We start from the raw sequence: 15,915 nt of genomic DNA on the forward strand, positions 1-15,915 counted from the left end.
GTTGTGCAACACAAAATACATCCAAGAGTCTTTGTTTGAGAATCCTTGCCTCTACTATGTCTGAATCTTTCCTAGTACTAATTAAACTGAGAAAGGATGCAAATGTCACTAATATTAAAATAGATTTATATATTAGATTTTTCAAAAAAGATGTTTTCACAAAATCTACCTGATAGATTTATCTTCACATTTACATATAATATTGTATTGTTTTTCTTGTATCCTTGGAGATTTAACAAAACTTCACTACTTTAAAAAGCACCCTATGGCTAATTTCATGGTCAAAGAAAAATAAAGCTTTATAAAATAACTGAATAACTTCAGTGTTTTACCCTAAGACCCTTTTCCTTCCTACCCATTTTTTTAAGCCAAGAAAGATAAATGAACTAAAGCTATTTGTCTTTAGTTGATTCAAACCTACCTTTTAATAGTAAGTGGCTGATGCCAAAGAAAGGATTAAAAAGGGTATTCTTTCAACAATTCCTTATTACAGCCTGGGATTTGCTTTGCAATTAGTCTCTCCTGGACAGAGCTGAGGCCACGTGAACTTGTTATTACCCAGTCTGAAGAGCTCTAAAAAATGAAAACTCCACACTTGCAACAAGGGGCGGGTACCACAAGCATGAAAGGCCCCACAATGGAGGAAGGTATAAGGCCTTTGCTAATGACAGTTCAAAGAGGTGATGAGCCCCAACCCTCAGGAATAAAAGCAGAAAGCATTTTCCATCCACACACATAAGTTAGGAATGAGGTAACAGAGAAAGAGAGCATGAACTTCATTAAATTTTGAGTCCTGTAAAAGTCTCAGGGTAGTCTTTCTGTGATGCTCTATTGCTTTCTCTCTTATAATTAGCAATAACAGCCTTAAAAGGAAAAAGAAAAAGAAAAGATCTTTCCCCTTTGTTCTTGTCTTCTGGGCAGCAAAGATGGGAGACACAGCAGCCAATCATGGAGGGAGAAGAACCTTAAGAGGGGAGATGGCGGGAGACACCAAAGGAAAGGCAAGTGGCTGGGAGCTTAGTGCCTTTTTCAAGGATAAAAAGAACCAGGGAGGTAACTAATCCAGGTTGGAGAAGTTTGTCTTGGGCTTCAGAGGTTTTTGTTTGTTTTTAAGTCTGGTGGAGGTAAATCAGTGTTAGACCTGGGAGTGTCAGGTCAGAACACTGAGTATGATTCTCCCTGTGAGTCACACCTCTGTCTTACCTAGCCCACTATTTGATCAGTGAGAGAAGCAACAATGGTGAAGTTGGTAGGAACACAGCTAAGTGAAAGAGTAGCCAACACTTAATGCCAATCCCTGAAACACGTTCTCTAGAAAAGTCCCAGCGCGAGTATGTTCTTTGCCTGTCAGGTCGGCATTATCCTCATTTTACACATGAGGAAACTGAGGCTTAGAGAGACTAACTTGCTAACCTGAGGTCACAAAAAAGACCACGTGCTCTCAAGTCCTCTGCGTCTAAATGCTGCTCTCTTTCTTCTGCAGGAAGCTCTCTCACCCACCTCCACACCAGTGTTTGTGTTGTGCTTTACACTTACTACAAGAATGCTTCTACGTGCATTCTTATATAATTCCTACAAAAATGTGTTGGAAAGAAGATTTTTTCCACTGTAAAGAAATGGAGGCCCCAACTTTAAATGACTCGGCCAGGCACATACTAGGGCACGAACTCAAGTTTTCTGACTTCTAAAGATATGCTCTTTCCTTTTAATATCACATTTTCGACATATCAAAAAGAAGTTATTTTTCTCTCTGCTATTTCCTAATGGAGCTCAAGTTCCATTCTCACTCCCAGCTCCTTGAAAGCTCATTCTTGTCTATTTCTGGCTCATCTTCCTAATTCAACCTGAGTTTCCACATTCTTTATCTCCTGGGCTGTCAGCAGGTCCCTACTCCAGTTCCCCCATTCTCTTGCCCCACCTCTTCCCCAGAGGCCTTTGAGCCAATGCTCTCCCCATGTCGATGCAAGATGCTTCTTTTCTACCCCAGAGTAAAGGAATAGCAAAAAACCTAAAAACATCACTTTTCATCGAAACATTATTAACCAGGCGGCCCATTAGTTCGACGCAATCAGCCTGTGCTGCATGTAGTTTCAAACTCAGAAGCAAAGATGAACAGGGCAGTGCCTGGCTCAAGGAGCACCTAGTCTAGTGGGGTGGGCAGAAGTGCACGGTAAGTGCTATAATAGAGGCACGAAGAGTAGAGTGAAAGGAACTGTTTCTGGCTGCAGAAATTTAGGGAAGGTTTGACCCCCAAAGTCTGTTCCTGTTTGCTCCTAGCAGATCAGGAGCAACCTCCAAAGCAGGATGCATGAAATATATACTAATTTACAAGTAATGAGCTTCCAATACCTTTCTGCCTAGGATCTTAAAGTAATACTGAGAGCTCACAAGACGAGACGGTAGTTATTATTAATCCCATTTTATAGATGAATAAGTTGAAATCCGTGCCTAACAAACGGTCCCCAAAAGAACTGAAAAGCAAATTTAGCTCCTATCAATGGTTCTCAACCACTTTTGAACTGTAACTTTCCTAATTGCTCCAACAAAAAACATGCTCTAGGGAATCCCCTGGCGGTCCAGTGGTTAGGATTCCCGGCTTTCATCCCTGGTCCGGGACTAAGATCTCGCAAGCCACACAGAGAGACAAAAAAAAAAAAAAGAACCAGAAACAAAAAAATACATGTTCTAATAAAGGAAGCTACTCCCACAAAGAACAGGCAATCTGAAGTATTTAATCAGGTAAACTGAAGTTCTATCTCCACTTTTAAAACATTTTCTGGGTACCTGCTGAGCTTCTATAAACAGGTGCAGTGTGTACTGGCAGGAACACAACCATGATACGCAAGATGCACCAGACTCTCACAGCATAAGGGTCACCTTCCTTCTGAATCTCTCTTCACACATCACCCTCCTCCCAGTAGAAAATACCATTTCCTCCCACTATACCCATTTATACCCTGCCTGGCTTTGACTTCTAGCTCTGCTGTCATTAGCAAGTGGCCCCGAGTAAAGTTATTTCATCTTTGCCCCACCATGTCCTTTTCTGTATTAAAATAATAATAGCACTTACACCTCATTGGTGGTTGGGAAGATTACACAAATTAATATACATAAACTGTTTAGAACGCTGCCTGATACATCAGAAGCGCTCAGTACATTGCCCCACTGTATGAGTCTTGTTTGGTGTAGTGGTTAAGAGTACCTGGGTTTAAATGCTGGCTCTTCCACTCATTAACCGTCATTAACCGTCATTAGAGGGTCCATTGGAATATCTACCTAGTAGCAACCGTGGTGAGGATTCCATAAGATATGCAGGTGAGAGTATTTGGTACGTGCTCAATAAATGACATGTACATCACCCGTCTGCATCCATGAGAAACTTTGGCCTCTGTAATTTTTTTCTTTTTTTATTCGTAGAGCCCAGCACAGCACCAAGCACAGCGTTAAGCACTCATTAAATGCTAAATGAATGTGTAGGGCGGCAGTTCAGTTCAGACAGGTGAAGCAGATCGTTGGTTCCTTCTTGGCCTGTTTCTCAGCCAGAGAATCACTGCCACCTGGCACTTAAATAGGCGCGAATAAAATAATGACACACCAGTGAAGGGCCGCAATTATCCGGCAGTGCAATTCACCGTCGTGTTTTGCGTGGAAAATCCTCTCCCACTTAAAAAAGCGCCTGTTTTTTTCGGTACTTCCTCAGTAACCTTGGTTTAAAAAGTAAAACGCAGCCCAAAGCGGGTAGGAGTGGCGGAGATTGCTGGCGGCAGAAGAGGAGGTGACGGCCCAGGTCGCCGCCACCCTGAGAAGCAGCCCCGGCGTGGGCTGGGCACCGTTCCTGGATCCCCAGGAGCAGGAGGGGGGTCAGCGAGGGCTCCGCGTGGACCACAAAGGGCAGAGCGTTCGAGGGGAGAAAGGAGCTGGACGGCCGAGTGGAGCTGCTACACAATGCCCAAGGGAGGGAACAAAGAGCTGGAACATTGGACTGGGCTCCTGGGCGGCCCACCGGGAAGCCGCGGCAGGGGGAAGGGGAGGAGGGGGCTGAAGGCCGGGGTACTGGGGCCACCGAGACCTGCGAGCGCGGCCGGGGGAGAGGCGGGGCCGGAGTAAAAGCGGGGACAGGGGCTGGGCGAGGCCAGGGTGGCGAGCGACGGGGGCGGGGCGCGGTCAGGGGGGCGCGGCCTGGGGGCTGGGCAGCCGGGGGCAAGGCAAGGGCCACGGGGCGGCGGGGGAAGGGGAGGAGGAGGAGGAGAGGGGGGCGGTCGGTCTCGCAGGCAGTGATTTTGTGCACCTGGTAAGGCTTCCAAGCCGACGGAGAGCCTCGCCTGGCTCACAGCGGCCCAGGACAGCCGCGTTTCTGGGGCAGCCACCAAGGCAGCTGAAGGGGCACTCTCCCGAACCCTGCCCTCCAGACCCTGCCGACGTCACGGTTGCGAGAAGAGCAACAGTACGGACAGCTTTTATTTCTCGAGTTGGATTTTACCAGCAGCCCACGAGAAAAGGAGGCAGCAGCCTCCTGCTTTCGGGAAGAACGTTTTCCGTGCGGTCTGGGAAAGGGTGTCACGCCGTCCTGGCTGTACTGCTGGGGGCAGTACCCACCCCCCCTCGAGTACCTGACCTCGGCCTCACCAGTGGCTCTTGACTGTCCAGTAATTTGTCCCTTCCCCCTGCTCTAGGGAAGATGACCCGGAGAAGACAAAGGGCTATTCTCGCATGGGCACCCAGAGCTTAAAATTGAGTGGTGTCATAAAAAGTGAGCTCTGGGTTCACAACAAGTTAAGACGCAGGTCTAGAAGAAATCTGACCTACAATCAGAATAGAAACGCTCTTCTGGATGAACATTTCTTTCAGAAAAAAAGTTAGCAGTCTTGGTGTCAAGAGTTGCTTTCTGGGACCAACGGCCTTTCAATATCAAGTCATGGAAATGAAACCATAAATAAGAGCTACTTCCATTTACTAAACAGCTACTGTGTGCTCCTGGTGCACCTCATCTCACTTTGTCTTCACAATCCATCCAAACGTCTAATGGGTGTCTTCTGTGGGACAGGCACTGGGCTAGGGGTTATAAATGGGGGGTGGTGGTGGGTAGAGGTTCCTACTACCACACCCTGCCTCCTTAAATATAGTAGTGTTTCAGTGTTAACATCTGTTTTTACCCTCCTGCTTAGGGAAAGAAAAATGAAACCAAGGAGAGGCACCTATACACAGAATGAAAGGATTAAGCCCAACAAGTAAATCCAAAGGCTGTAAAACACTGACAGAGGTAGGATTACTAGAAACTTCATTAACTCAAAGACCACATTCCTCAAGATTCAAATATAAGAAAGCAGTTCTCATGGATACCATGTTTCCTGTGATAAGATGCAGAGCCTCTTAGGTAAAATAGTTCTCCATCTTTTCATTTTAACCTTTTCATATGCATTTCTGTTATGCTCAACACTGTTACCTCTGTTTGGGGAGTAGTCTAAACTTGGCCTACACAGAATGACAGAGCTATAAGGACTACCTCCAAACTCTTCATTTACAGGAGAAAGGGAAAGAGTCCAAGAGAGGTTCAGGTCACTGGCGGGATGGCTGGCAAGGCCAGAAGTTAGTACCTAAATCTCCCAACCAATGATCTTCCCAATAGTATACAGGAAATTTTACCTATTAGTCCAACAAACCCCTGGATTATTCACATTGGATTCTCCAGAGAAGCTCTTCAGCTGCAAAATACCATTGAAACCTAATTTTATGTGTATAGGGGGGACTGGCCAATAACATTTCTAACTCAATATCTCAACTTGTTTAACATAAGTTACAGATATTTTTGGTCCTCCCAACAAAATTCATCAGCTCTAACTACTACTCTACTCGAAAGTATGTTTAAAAATGTGAACTGAGGGCTTCCCTGGTGGCGCAGTGGTTGAGAATCTGCCTGCCAATGCAGGGGACACGGGTTCGAGCCCTGGTCTGGGAGGATCCCACATGCCGCGGAGCGGCTGGGCCCGTGGGCCACAACTACTGAGCCTGCGCATCTGGAGCCTGTGCTCCGCAACATGAGAGGCCGCGATAGAGAGAGGCCCGCGCACCGCGATGAAGAGTGGCCCCCACTTGCCGCAACTAGAGAAAGCCCTCGCACAGAAACGAGGACCCAACACAGCCATAAATAAATAAATAAAAAAATTTAAAAAAAATTTCCAAATAGATTAAAATTAAAAAAAAAAAAGTGAACTGAAAAAGTTAATCCAGCAGGTAACCTCTTTTTTCACCTGCAAGAGTACATGAAGACATCTTAAAAATGTGAAATCATACTCTGCATCAACAAAGATGATTTCTAAAAGGTACCACTTAGTATCTTGGCTCTGTAAAATTTCTCTTCTTTTGTTATTTTATGCTTTTCCACACAAATATATTCTGTATTTCCTCTAAAGTAAACCAGTGCTTTGACAGATTTTAGATTTTTCCCCTTAACTAAAGGCACTATTCAATTTCAATGTCCTTGGAGTGTTTTATCTGGGGATTAGACAACTGTACCAAAACACAGCTGTTCCAGTTTTTTCTCCTTTATTTTTCACATTAAAAAACTCCCACTATCAGCCAGTCCAATTAGTTACTCACTATCAAAAGCCGGCTTTGGTCTTTCATCTTCTGGAAAACTGGATCCAAGTGACAGGGTGTCATGGAAACTGTATCTCGGGTCATTTCCTGTTTCAATTGTTTAGCCACAAAAAAAGTTCAGCTCTATCAGATGGAAATTAATGAATACTTGCTGTTGCCTTTTGAAGAGCATGCAACTAAATAAAAAAGTAATTACCATTTTTGACCAAGTCTTCCCACCAACACCAAGAAATATGGGGGGATCAGTGCACCCAAAATGGGAAAGGAAAAGTACTTTGACAGAACGCAATGAACCAAAGCCTTTTTCAGTTCAGTTTCCATAATTCAGTGGCCAGTTTTAAGGCTCTCACTTGGGTCTGGGAAAAGTAACTATAGGTTAAGTGGTTTTAACTGTAGTGAACTTTGTTCATTCTCTTCCACTTCCAACAAACCTTCACCTCTCCTCACTTATTCTGCTTTGCCCCAATTTTGACATTCACTAGACAGAGCTGGCATTCTCCTCTTCAGTCTAAAATCCCCTCAACATAAGGGAATGTGTAACAGAAACAAAAATTGTAATATAATCTAAAAAGATTTCTTGCTTTATCTATTCTCTGCAAAAAAACATGTGCGCGTGCTCACACACACGAGGGAAAAGTAGAGCTTAAGGCCTACAAGCAATACCAGGCAAGCACATGTGTTTAGGAAATGAAGTCCTGGCTGGAATTCAGTAATAATGAGCCCCTTAGTGATCTAATGTACACCAGTGAACACTGTGGATGGAAACAGAGTGCCAGACAGCACAATGGGGAACTCAACCGGTGTTTAATGTGTTTCAGCTTTGTCTAAATAACTGTTGGCAAAAAACGTGGAAGCAATACAACAAATCAATTTTAGGACTCAGGAGGATTTGCTCAAGTAAGACAGCTATGAAGTGTACATTACAGGATAAGTTCACAGCTCCACTGTGGGAAAGGAGCCCACTTGCAATACTCTCTGTCCTGTTGAGGTTGTTATACATCTTCTCTATTCCAAATGAGGAAGTCGTATTTGTGCTGCTGCTTTTTCTTAGATTGAAAAAAGGAAAACAACTGGGGAAACATCCAAGAACAAACTAACTTTAAATATTATTAAAGTAAGCTAAGCCTTATGTTACTTACATCCAACTTGCTATTTGGACAATTTCTATAGAGAAGAAAAAAGGACATCTTTCAGCCTGAGTTCTAGACCTTTGCTTTGTCATTAAGTCACTGAGTTTATTTAATCAGTACCAGCAAAGAGCCATCTAGGCCAAGCTTGTCCACAACTTCTCTCCTAGTTGCTTCATACATGCTACCCAGTTCCTCTTTCAAAATCTACATTTATGCCCCTAAGAGACTGGCTCCGTTTTATTAAAAATAAGATGAAGCTGATAATTTCTAACTGTAAATCATTGCTATTTCTTTTTCATCAGCCTTTGAGGAAAGTAGAATATTCATCTTTCTACAGCGTTCGAGGAGAAAGTCCCTGATTTAAGAGAATAGTACTAACAGGCAATCTTTTAAAGTCTTTATTTATATTATACTTATCATGCTTTCGTCTTTATGTGCCCAAAACACCACAAATAGAAATAATTTCACCAGAGGTAATTTTTGCCAGAATTAGAAGTCACTTCTAGAAGCCATTCCGATAGTATTTTCTTATAGAAAAACTAGTCAAAATATAAAGTTAACTGCTAAAGGCATCAACACAAAAAGGCATAAATCAGTTCAAAGAGGTAGTGAGCCTAGACTAAAATAAATCCAAGAATACAGCTACCAACCAGACTTAAAGGCCTCTGGTCATGATGAGTGAAGTTGGTTTTATCCCAAGAGAAACAGTACATAAAATAAAGATGGAGCTGGTAGAAGAGGTTACAACCTCTTCTTCTAAGAAATGCAAGAAGTACAGTCAGTGTATCAAGACAGACCATTTTTATATTCTGGTCTTAACTTACTATTTTTCTTTTAATTTCTTTCCCCTAGAAAATGCAATGGTAGTGGGCTCATTGCACTTTCTACATTATTTATCATAATGGAGGGGGAGGAAAGAGATAATCTTAATTTGTAAGCAGTAGCTCAATTATAGAAGTCTAACTCTCACTATTTACATAGGAATAGGTTAATTCTTTGTAATTAATATATGAACTTCTATATTAGGTTTTATGAAATTTCAATTCTGGGTTTTGTTTAGTTTGTTCACATGTCCAATCAAGGATACTATTTAGAATGTAGATGTTTATTAGGTAGCTTCAATGTTGAAGATACAAGGTTGATTGAACCCTTTTGGTCAATGAAAAGTGTACCACTGAGAAACAGATGTATGCTGCTTACTGGACAGCCCAAGTGCTCTCCCACATACACAGCTCCTTTGCAGTTAGGTGGGGTCATGTGACCAACTGTGGCCAATGGGCTTTGACCAGAAGTGACTTGTGAGAGCAGGTGTACACCTGGATTTCAAGATGGCATCATTCATACCAGTGAAAGAGAAGAAACTCAATGGATTTTGAAACTCAAGTCAAAACAGGGGAGCTGCCAGGCTAGATACTGATGTGGGATTCCACCCCTTAAAGGCATTGTTGGAGCATTTCAAAGCTGTTACTACCAGTATTACAAGTATGTCAATATGAAGAAGAGTATCTTGGGGGGGTTCTAAGGTGCTGGAAGCTTACACATTTTAACAGCTGCCTTTCTTACAAGGAACTCAAATGTGAACGGTTATGCAACTGCCATCAAAGAGAAAAGGAGTGGAGAGAACTACTCGGGATTCCTGACCATGACCTTCACTGCATTGGCACCCCTCCTTGAGGAACATGATCATTACTGAATTCTTTCATATCCTATTTGAGAATTAATGCCCCCCAAAATATGACTGGTATGTATTTTAAAAAGTGACCTGTGTCATCACCCAACAAAAGCCTGGAAGTCACAAGTTTGAGATGCTAAGGTCTCAAGATAGAGGAAAGCCACATCAACTCCCAGAAGACATTAACTAAACAAGAAATATGTATCACTGAGATGAAGGGATTTGTTCACTACCTAAGAATCCCTGGCCTAGAATAGGCTTAGCTTTTTTATGTGTCACGGAGCCCTGGGACAGTGCAGTGAACTGTGAACCTCTTCTCAGAATCATGTGTTGAAATGCATAAAATAAAAACACAAGATTGTCAAGAACACCAACTCTAAAATGGTTTTTAACTGATGATACAGCAACGTATGCGTCTATAAATAACACATTCATCAACAAGATCTAGCAGCTGTAATCTACCAACTACTGTAATTTCAAAGTAGTGAAGATCATGTTATTTCAAGTTATCTGTATTTACAACAAGTTATGGAATATCTTTGATTTGTTTTCATGACAAAGCCCCAGGTACTGCTAAATACTATTAGGACTTGTTTACATCGCAATGAAGAGAAATGCTAAATTTCCATTAGAGATTTGCGTTATAATTTTTTTCTCATCAAGTTCATTGGCTCCCTAAACTCTGTGGAGCCCAGAATAAAACCTCCAAGTGTTACCCTCTCCTGACCAAGAGCCTCACTCTAAGCTCTCATGTGGAGCGCTACCGGGCTCTCTAGAGTTGTTTGCTTGTGCAGCACCGTGCAGGGCATATTGCTCTGTGGCTTCTCTTCTGCCATTGAGTTCCTGTCATTTATATTGTGTTCACACCAATTGTTTTCACAAGATGGCAACTGACTAAGGAAGAGTGTCATTCAGGTTGTTAAAATGCAATTTTATGGAGGCTTAGATGCCTTTAAGGCAATGGTCAAGAAAATTGATCAGAATCAGCCCAAAACAAAGGACTGGTTAAGTCTTTTGACATCATCAACATCACCCAGTTTGGGAAAACTGACCAGCAGTTGTACGAAAGGCAGCTGGTAAAATCCCTGTCTGGAGGCTTGTAATGACTTCAAGAGACATTTAAGACACCTGGAGGTGGCCAATACCGGATGCTGGGGTCAGCGGATTAGGATGCTGTCCAGTCCTGAGATGGTCAGTACTACTTCCAGGAATGTGTACCTCAAAGGGATTGGGGAGTGAGTCCTATTTAATAAGCCTATGAAGGCTGGGTAAAATGAGACTGAAATAATTCATGCTTTTTAAGGTACTCCTCCATTCTATAAATTGCAAAGAGAGTGGAATATTCAATGCACATTCACATAAACCATTATTGTTCTTTCTTAAGTCAGCCTAGCGCGGTAGTCAACACCTTATTCAAGAATATATGACACACTAGACAATTGAGCTGTAGCTCCCAGTCCTCACAGTTGAGATAAGGGATCAGAGGGCCAAGAAAATATTTGAAATCAAGTAATTAACTCTGCAGGCAAAACTTGAGAACAAAGAAGGCGAGGCCTGGAAATCCATCTTGCTTCACATTTCACATACTAAGAAGTGGTATATTGTGGTTAAAGTGCCACTGGATCAAAAGTCAGGAGAAAGGGCTTTTAATCTAGAGCCCGTGATCTGAGCAAATGTGGGCAAGAAGCCACATTTCTCCAAGCTTCAGATTCCCCTTCTTTAAAAGGAGGAAATTAACTTTGAAGGCACCTTTCCACACAAAAATAAAGATTTGGTAACTTCTGAAATCTCAGGAAGACAATGAAAAGAAATATAGAGTATTACTGTAATATAATATAATCAAATACATATTTAAACTGAATGTCTTATGAAACAAAGTGTTCCCATTTCAAAGGGTGAGAAAATAAAGAGGAGAAACGAATAGCTCCCGTGTATGAACCACAGTGTTTTGCCAGGCACCGTATGTGGTCCTGTACTTACGTCAGTTGAAAGCTTGCGCTAGTCAATGTCTAGATGCTATTGGGAGACCCTTCTGCTTTCTCTGGTAGCCCTCTCCATACTATACCTAACTGCTGGTCTAATTGTCTATCAGGTAGCTCTTTGAGCATGTCTGTTTAGGGGTATATCTCCCCAGGGTTAGAAGAATCGAGGAAGGTTTTCTACAGAAAATTAGAATGCCTGAAGGTCTGTCAAAGGGTTTGAAATCTAGTCTGTGCTCACCCTTGGGCCCCGGAAATTCCTCCTACCCCTTTTTGCTGTCCCTGTACATCCTATTGTTATTTTGATTATTTTCTCCCCAAGGGCTGACCCATTTACTAGAATGCTATTCAGATAATCAGGAGAATAAGTCAGGGTTTAATGTCTGCTGACTCCAGGTTCTTTTCCAGGTATTTTTTTCCCCAAACTATATGATTCCAAATAGCCTCAGTTCTCATAACCGTCACATTAATTTCACCAGATTCTGAAGCCTCCTTGTTTTTCCTGGCCAAAGGTTTCCTTCCCTGCCCTTCCCTATTGTCCTTGCCAACCACTGCTGGCTAGAGTTATGGAAGTGAAAACTCACAACTAGGAAGAACTCTTAGATTTTGCCCAGCCCACTAGCACAGTAAGCAGATGCAGGGCCTGTGTCCTTTTCTATGTCTACCCCAGGGCCTCCCAAGGCACTATGGGAGCACATAGTAGGGGCTAAGAAAATGTTGGCCACATGAAGGGACTATCAAAGGACTGCTGCTGGCCAAGGCCCTGCAGCATTATAGCCAACAGAAAGAAAAAAGCTCAGCTATCTTTGTGAGGATAGAGGCACTGTAAAATCAGATTCTTTCTTTCTCTCTTTACTGCAAAGCTAATAACTAATCAGTAGCCATGGGCTGATTACTCCTAGACTCAGCATTTTGGAAGAAAAAGTAAGTCTGCCTAAACACACACATGATTTGGGGGGGCAGGGAACACAACTAAAAGTAAATTTCCACCCTGCTTTGAAACATAAATCTTAAGACCCCTCAGGTTAAAAATGACAGCTAGAGTCCTTTAATCTTGAAAATGCTCGCTCCATGGAAACCTTAAAGACAGGAAACCACTTAGGCAAAGCTTTTTTTTTTTCCCCCCTTTTGAGGCAACTTCTAAGGAAAATCTAGGTTTTGAGGAAATTGGGCTTCCATGCACAACTATCCCATAGAAAGGTAGTCCATGTCATATGATTTCTTTGACCCGAAAACGTACCCATACATAAAGCTTTCCCAGTTTGGCTCAGCTGGAAGAGACTGACTCACTTCATCTCTCTAATAGACTCATTCTCAATTCCCACTACACCACCTCCACGATTAAGATCCTTGTTAAAGTAGGAACAAGGATTTATACTATGGTCCACTCCATTTTCACCCAAAGTCAGGGAATTTTGCAAGCTGTAATTTTCAAGTATGACAAGCACCTAAATGTGATGCTTTTGGCTACAAAAGGTTGGGAAATTTTGAGCTAGCACATAATCCTAGAAAATTAGACCTGGGAAAGTATCTAGTAGATTACAGGAGGCAACTATACCACAGAGAGGTTAAGTGATTAGCTCAAGGCCCCACCAGATGTAGAATATGGTTTCCTACCGCAAAGATTGCTAGATTTCCCTTGCACACCACCTCTTAGTGATTCTAGGCTGGCTAAAAGTAATAATGATGACGATAATAATACAAGCTAAAATATCAGCCAAAATATTTTCAATAAGTATAAACGTGAGGCAATTTTGCAAAATCCTGACATCATTTATAGAATCTTGAGCCCATTAGCAGGAGTGAAATAGCCCACATATTTCAAAGGATAGGTCTAAAGTAGTTCAAACAAGTACCAAACATTAAGTCACTTTCACAACCACCCAAGTTTTAGGATGTACTGTCTGGGACATCAGCCAGGTTGGCAAACAAACCATTATAAAATGCAAAGGTATTAAGTGCCCTCTTGCCTTTGGCAGTACACTCAAAGCTATTCAAATACTTTATAGTAAAACTAAAATACAGCTCCCAAGGTCTCAGCCAACAAAGAGGGAGAGAAGTCTATGCATGTTTTTTTCTTTTTAAATTTGTTTAGGTATTCCAACTTTTGTTCTATTTCCTCATGAAAGAAAAACCTAGGAAGAAATGGAGATGATGGAGACCCAACAATAAGCTTATGGAAAAAGAAGGGAAAGAAAACTAAGCCGAGATGAAGAAATCTGAGGACATCGGTGTTAGGGGACCTTTGCAAACTTACAGCAACTTAGGTTCAAAATGGGTCCCCCCCCCAAAAAAAAGCTAATTGTCTTATGTCTGAGTCAAATAAAATGGAAACTATTGCCTCTTTCTGTCCAAGGGTATCTTTCCATCTCTCTCCCAGTCAACAACTGAGGGACAAATTCCTTCTACCAAACTCAGTCCAGGTCCTAGAGATCAAGTGCACAGGACACACCCTTTTGTATGGTAATCACTTGGAAGATAATAGAGAACTTAACAGTCTTTCAAGTATATGAAGAGACTATGTATAGTGACAACAGAGAAGGCCAAGAAGAAATAAATTTAAGATTACACAAGAGAACTTTTCCTAACACATTAGGAAGGAATTCCAGAATACAGGATAGACACTGTATACTATGTCTGAGACTAGAATTTGGCATTGTGTTCTCAAGTTCCCTTTCCTTTTCTCTTTTTCCTAATGATGATGACAATAACACTTTACATTTGCATCCATTTCCAGTTTTCAAATTATTTCTATATATATTCTATTCTCTCCAGCAATGGGTGGCAGCCGGCGGTTGGGGGGGGGGGGTTCCCATACATGCCTACTTGAGACAGAGGAATGAACTAAACAAATATGTCTTCAACCGCTGGATCTGTTCAACATTTCCTGTTGACTGAGCTACAGTAATGCCAATTTCTCCAGTAACCCACTCCCATATTCTATAGAAACAAGATTTATGCAGACAGCAAATATTAAGGCATTCATTAAATTCTGAATCAATTAATTGCGATTAACTTAAGTCTCAGGCAGAAGCTGAGATGGTTTTGAATCTAACCTCTTCCACTTTGTGACTTTCAAAACTTGGACAAGTCAGTTTACTCTTTCTGAAGTAACTGTCTACATTCAAAACAGAACTCTATTTTATAATAGAACTATAATAGAGTTCTATAATAGAACTCTTAGTATAATATCTGGCATATAAAAGGTGCCCTTAAAACGTGCACTATTGTAAGTCATACTTACCAATAAAATGTCATCCTTAGGAGATACAGTTCCTTAAGTTGCTAGGAAAGGAAAAAAATACCAGGCACAATCCCTGTGGTTTTACTGGTAGGTAACAAGGAGTGAATAAAAGCAGCTTCCACTTGGTTGAATTCTAGAGTTGAGCTTACAAAATAAATGGAAAGAATAAAGAAAGTGTAAATCCTTTGTCCAAAAAAGCTTTGGGATGTTGTTGTTTGGGAACTCGAAACTGCTATCCTTTATACGTAAATCGTCTCTGTGACAACTGCTCATGATATGTCACTAATATAGCTTGACTTGTCCACAAACATGAATGTAAAAATGCCCTTCAATGAAGAGAAAGCAGGGAAAGAAAGATAGTTGGAAAAGTTGAGAAAATTTCATGTGTCTTCCCAGGCAAAGTCAGAACTACAGCGCCACTTCACAAACCCCTACCTGGTCTAAAAGAAAAGTTATCTAAAGCATTAACTAAGAGGATAAGAAGCCACCATTGTAGCAGGCTTAAAGTGATCCACTTTCACTAGAGCTCAGGATACTGGGGCCCTCATTGAAAATGCAAAATCCCCAGCTGGGGGTAAGAAGAAGAGAAAATGTTAAGATGCTCAGCTCTGGAGTGCCGAGACCAAGGGTCTCTGCATTCCATCACTCAGCCTCCTCCCTCCCCCCACTCCAACCCTCTCTCCCATTATTCTGGAGTAGGTCCTTTCCAGCCCCACCACTGGGAGTCAGGGAGACTTGGGAAGTGCCCCAGGAACCACTGAGAGATGGAGAAATACACAAAGGCTCTCTTCCACAAAGCATTCTTTCACAGAGGCAGCCAAGTCTATTAAATACGGCCTCTTACTATGCATTCACTTCTGTAAGGAGATTATGAGGACCACAAGCTCACGAAATTAGCACCCACAAAATGTGTTTAAACCCACTGCAGGGAGGAGAAAAGGTGTGTGTGTCAGAGAGCAGGGAATACTTAAAGTTAGTGGCAGGGGGCCTCCCCCTCGGTAATTCCCAGGGGAAAAGAAGGTATAGACAAAACCACCCAACAAGACTGCTGCAGCTCCAGGGTCGAGCTGGCTGGCATCCACACAATGCCTTTCTTACACTTGCATTCTCATATTTTCCAGCTGTGGGCCGTAACACGTTCAAAGTATTCCTCCCTATGTATAAGTCAGAAGACAGGTATAACGATTCCAGTAATCTGTACTCTTCAAAGTGCTCCTCAAATCTTTGGAAGTAGCAAGTATAAATGTAATAAGTAATGTTCCTATAAAACTTGTGATACATTTTCACAGAATA

At 42.0% G+C, this 15,915-nt stretch overlaps 1 protein-coding gene across 4 annotated transcripts in view; it reads right to left on the reverse strand.

Moving 5' to 3' along the window:
* CACHD1 (cache domain containing 1) overlaps positions 1–15,915 on the reverse strand; it is a 228,849-nt gene that overhangs the window by 186,767 nt on the left and 26,167 nt on the right. The window contains exon 2 of one of the 4 annotated variants that reach the window (XM_082356507.1): positions 6,598–6,684. The exons of the other annotated variants lie outside the window; for them this stretch is intronic. Coding sequence (XP_082212633.1) covers positions 6,598–6,684 — 87 coding nt within the window. The remainder of the gene's footprint in view (positions 1–6,597; positions 6,685–15,915) is intronic. 4 annotated transcript variants of the gene reach the window in all.

This window comes from Balaenoptera borealis, assembly GCF_965194805.1.
Source record: "Balaenoptera borealis genome assembly, chromosome: 1".
In the NCBI taxonomy this organism is placed as follows: Eukaryota; Metazoa; Chordata; class Mammalia; order Artiodactyla; family Balaenopteridae; genus Balaenoptera; species Balaenoptera borealis.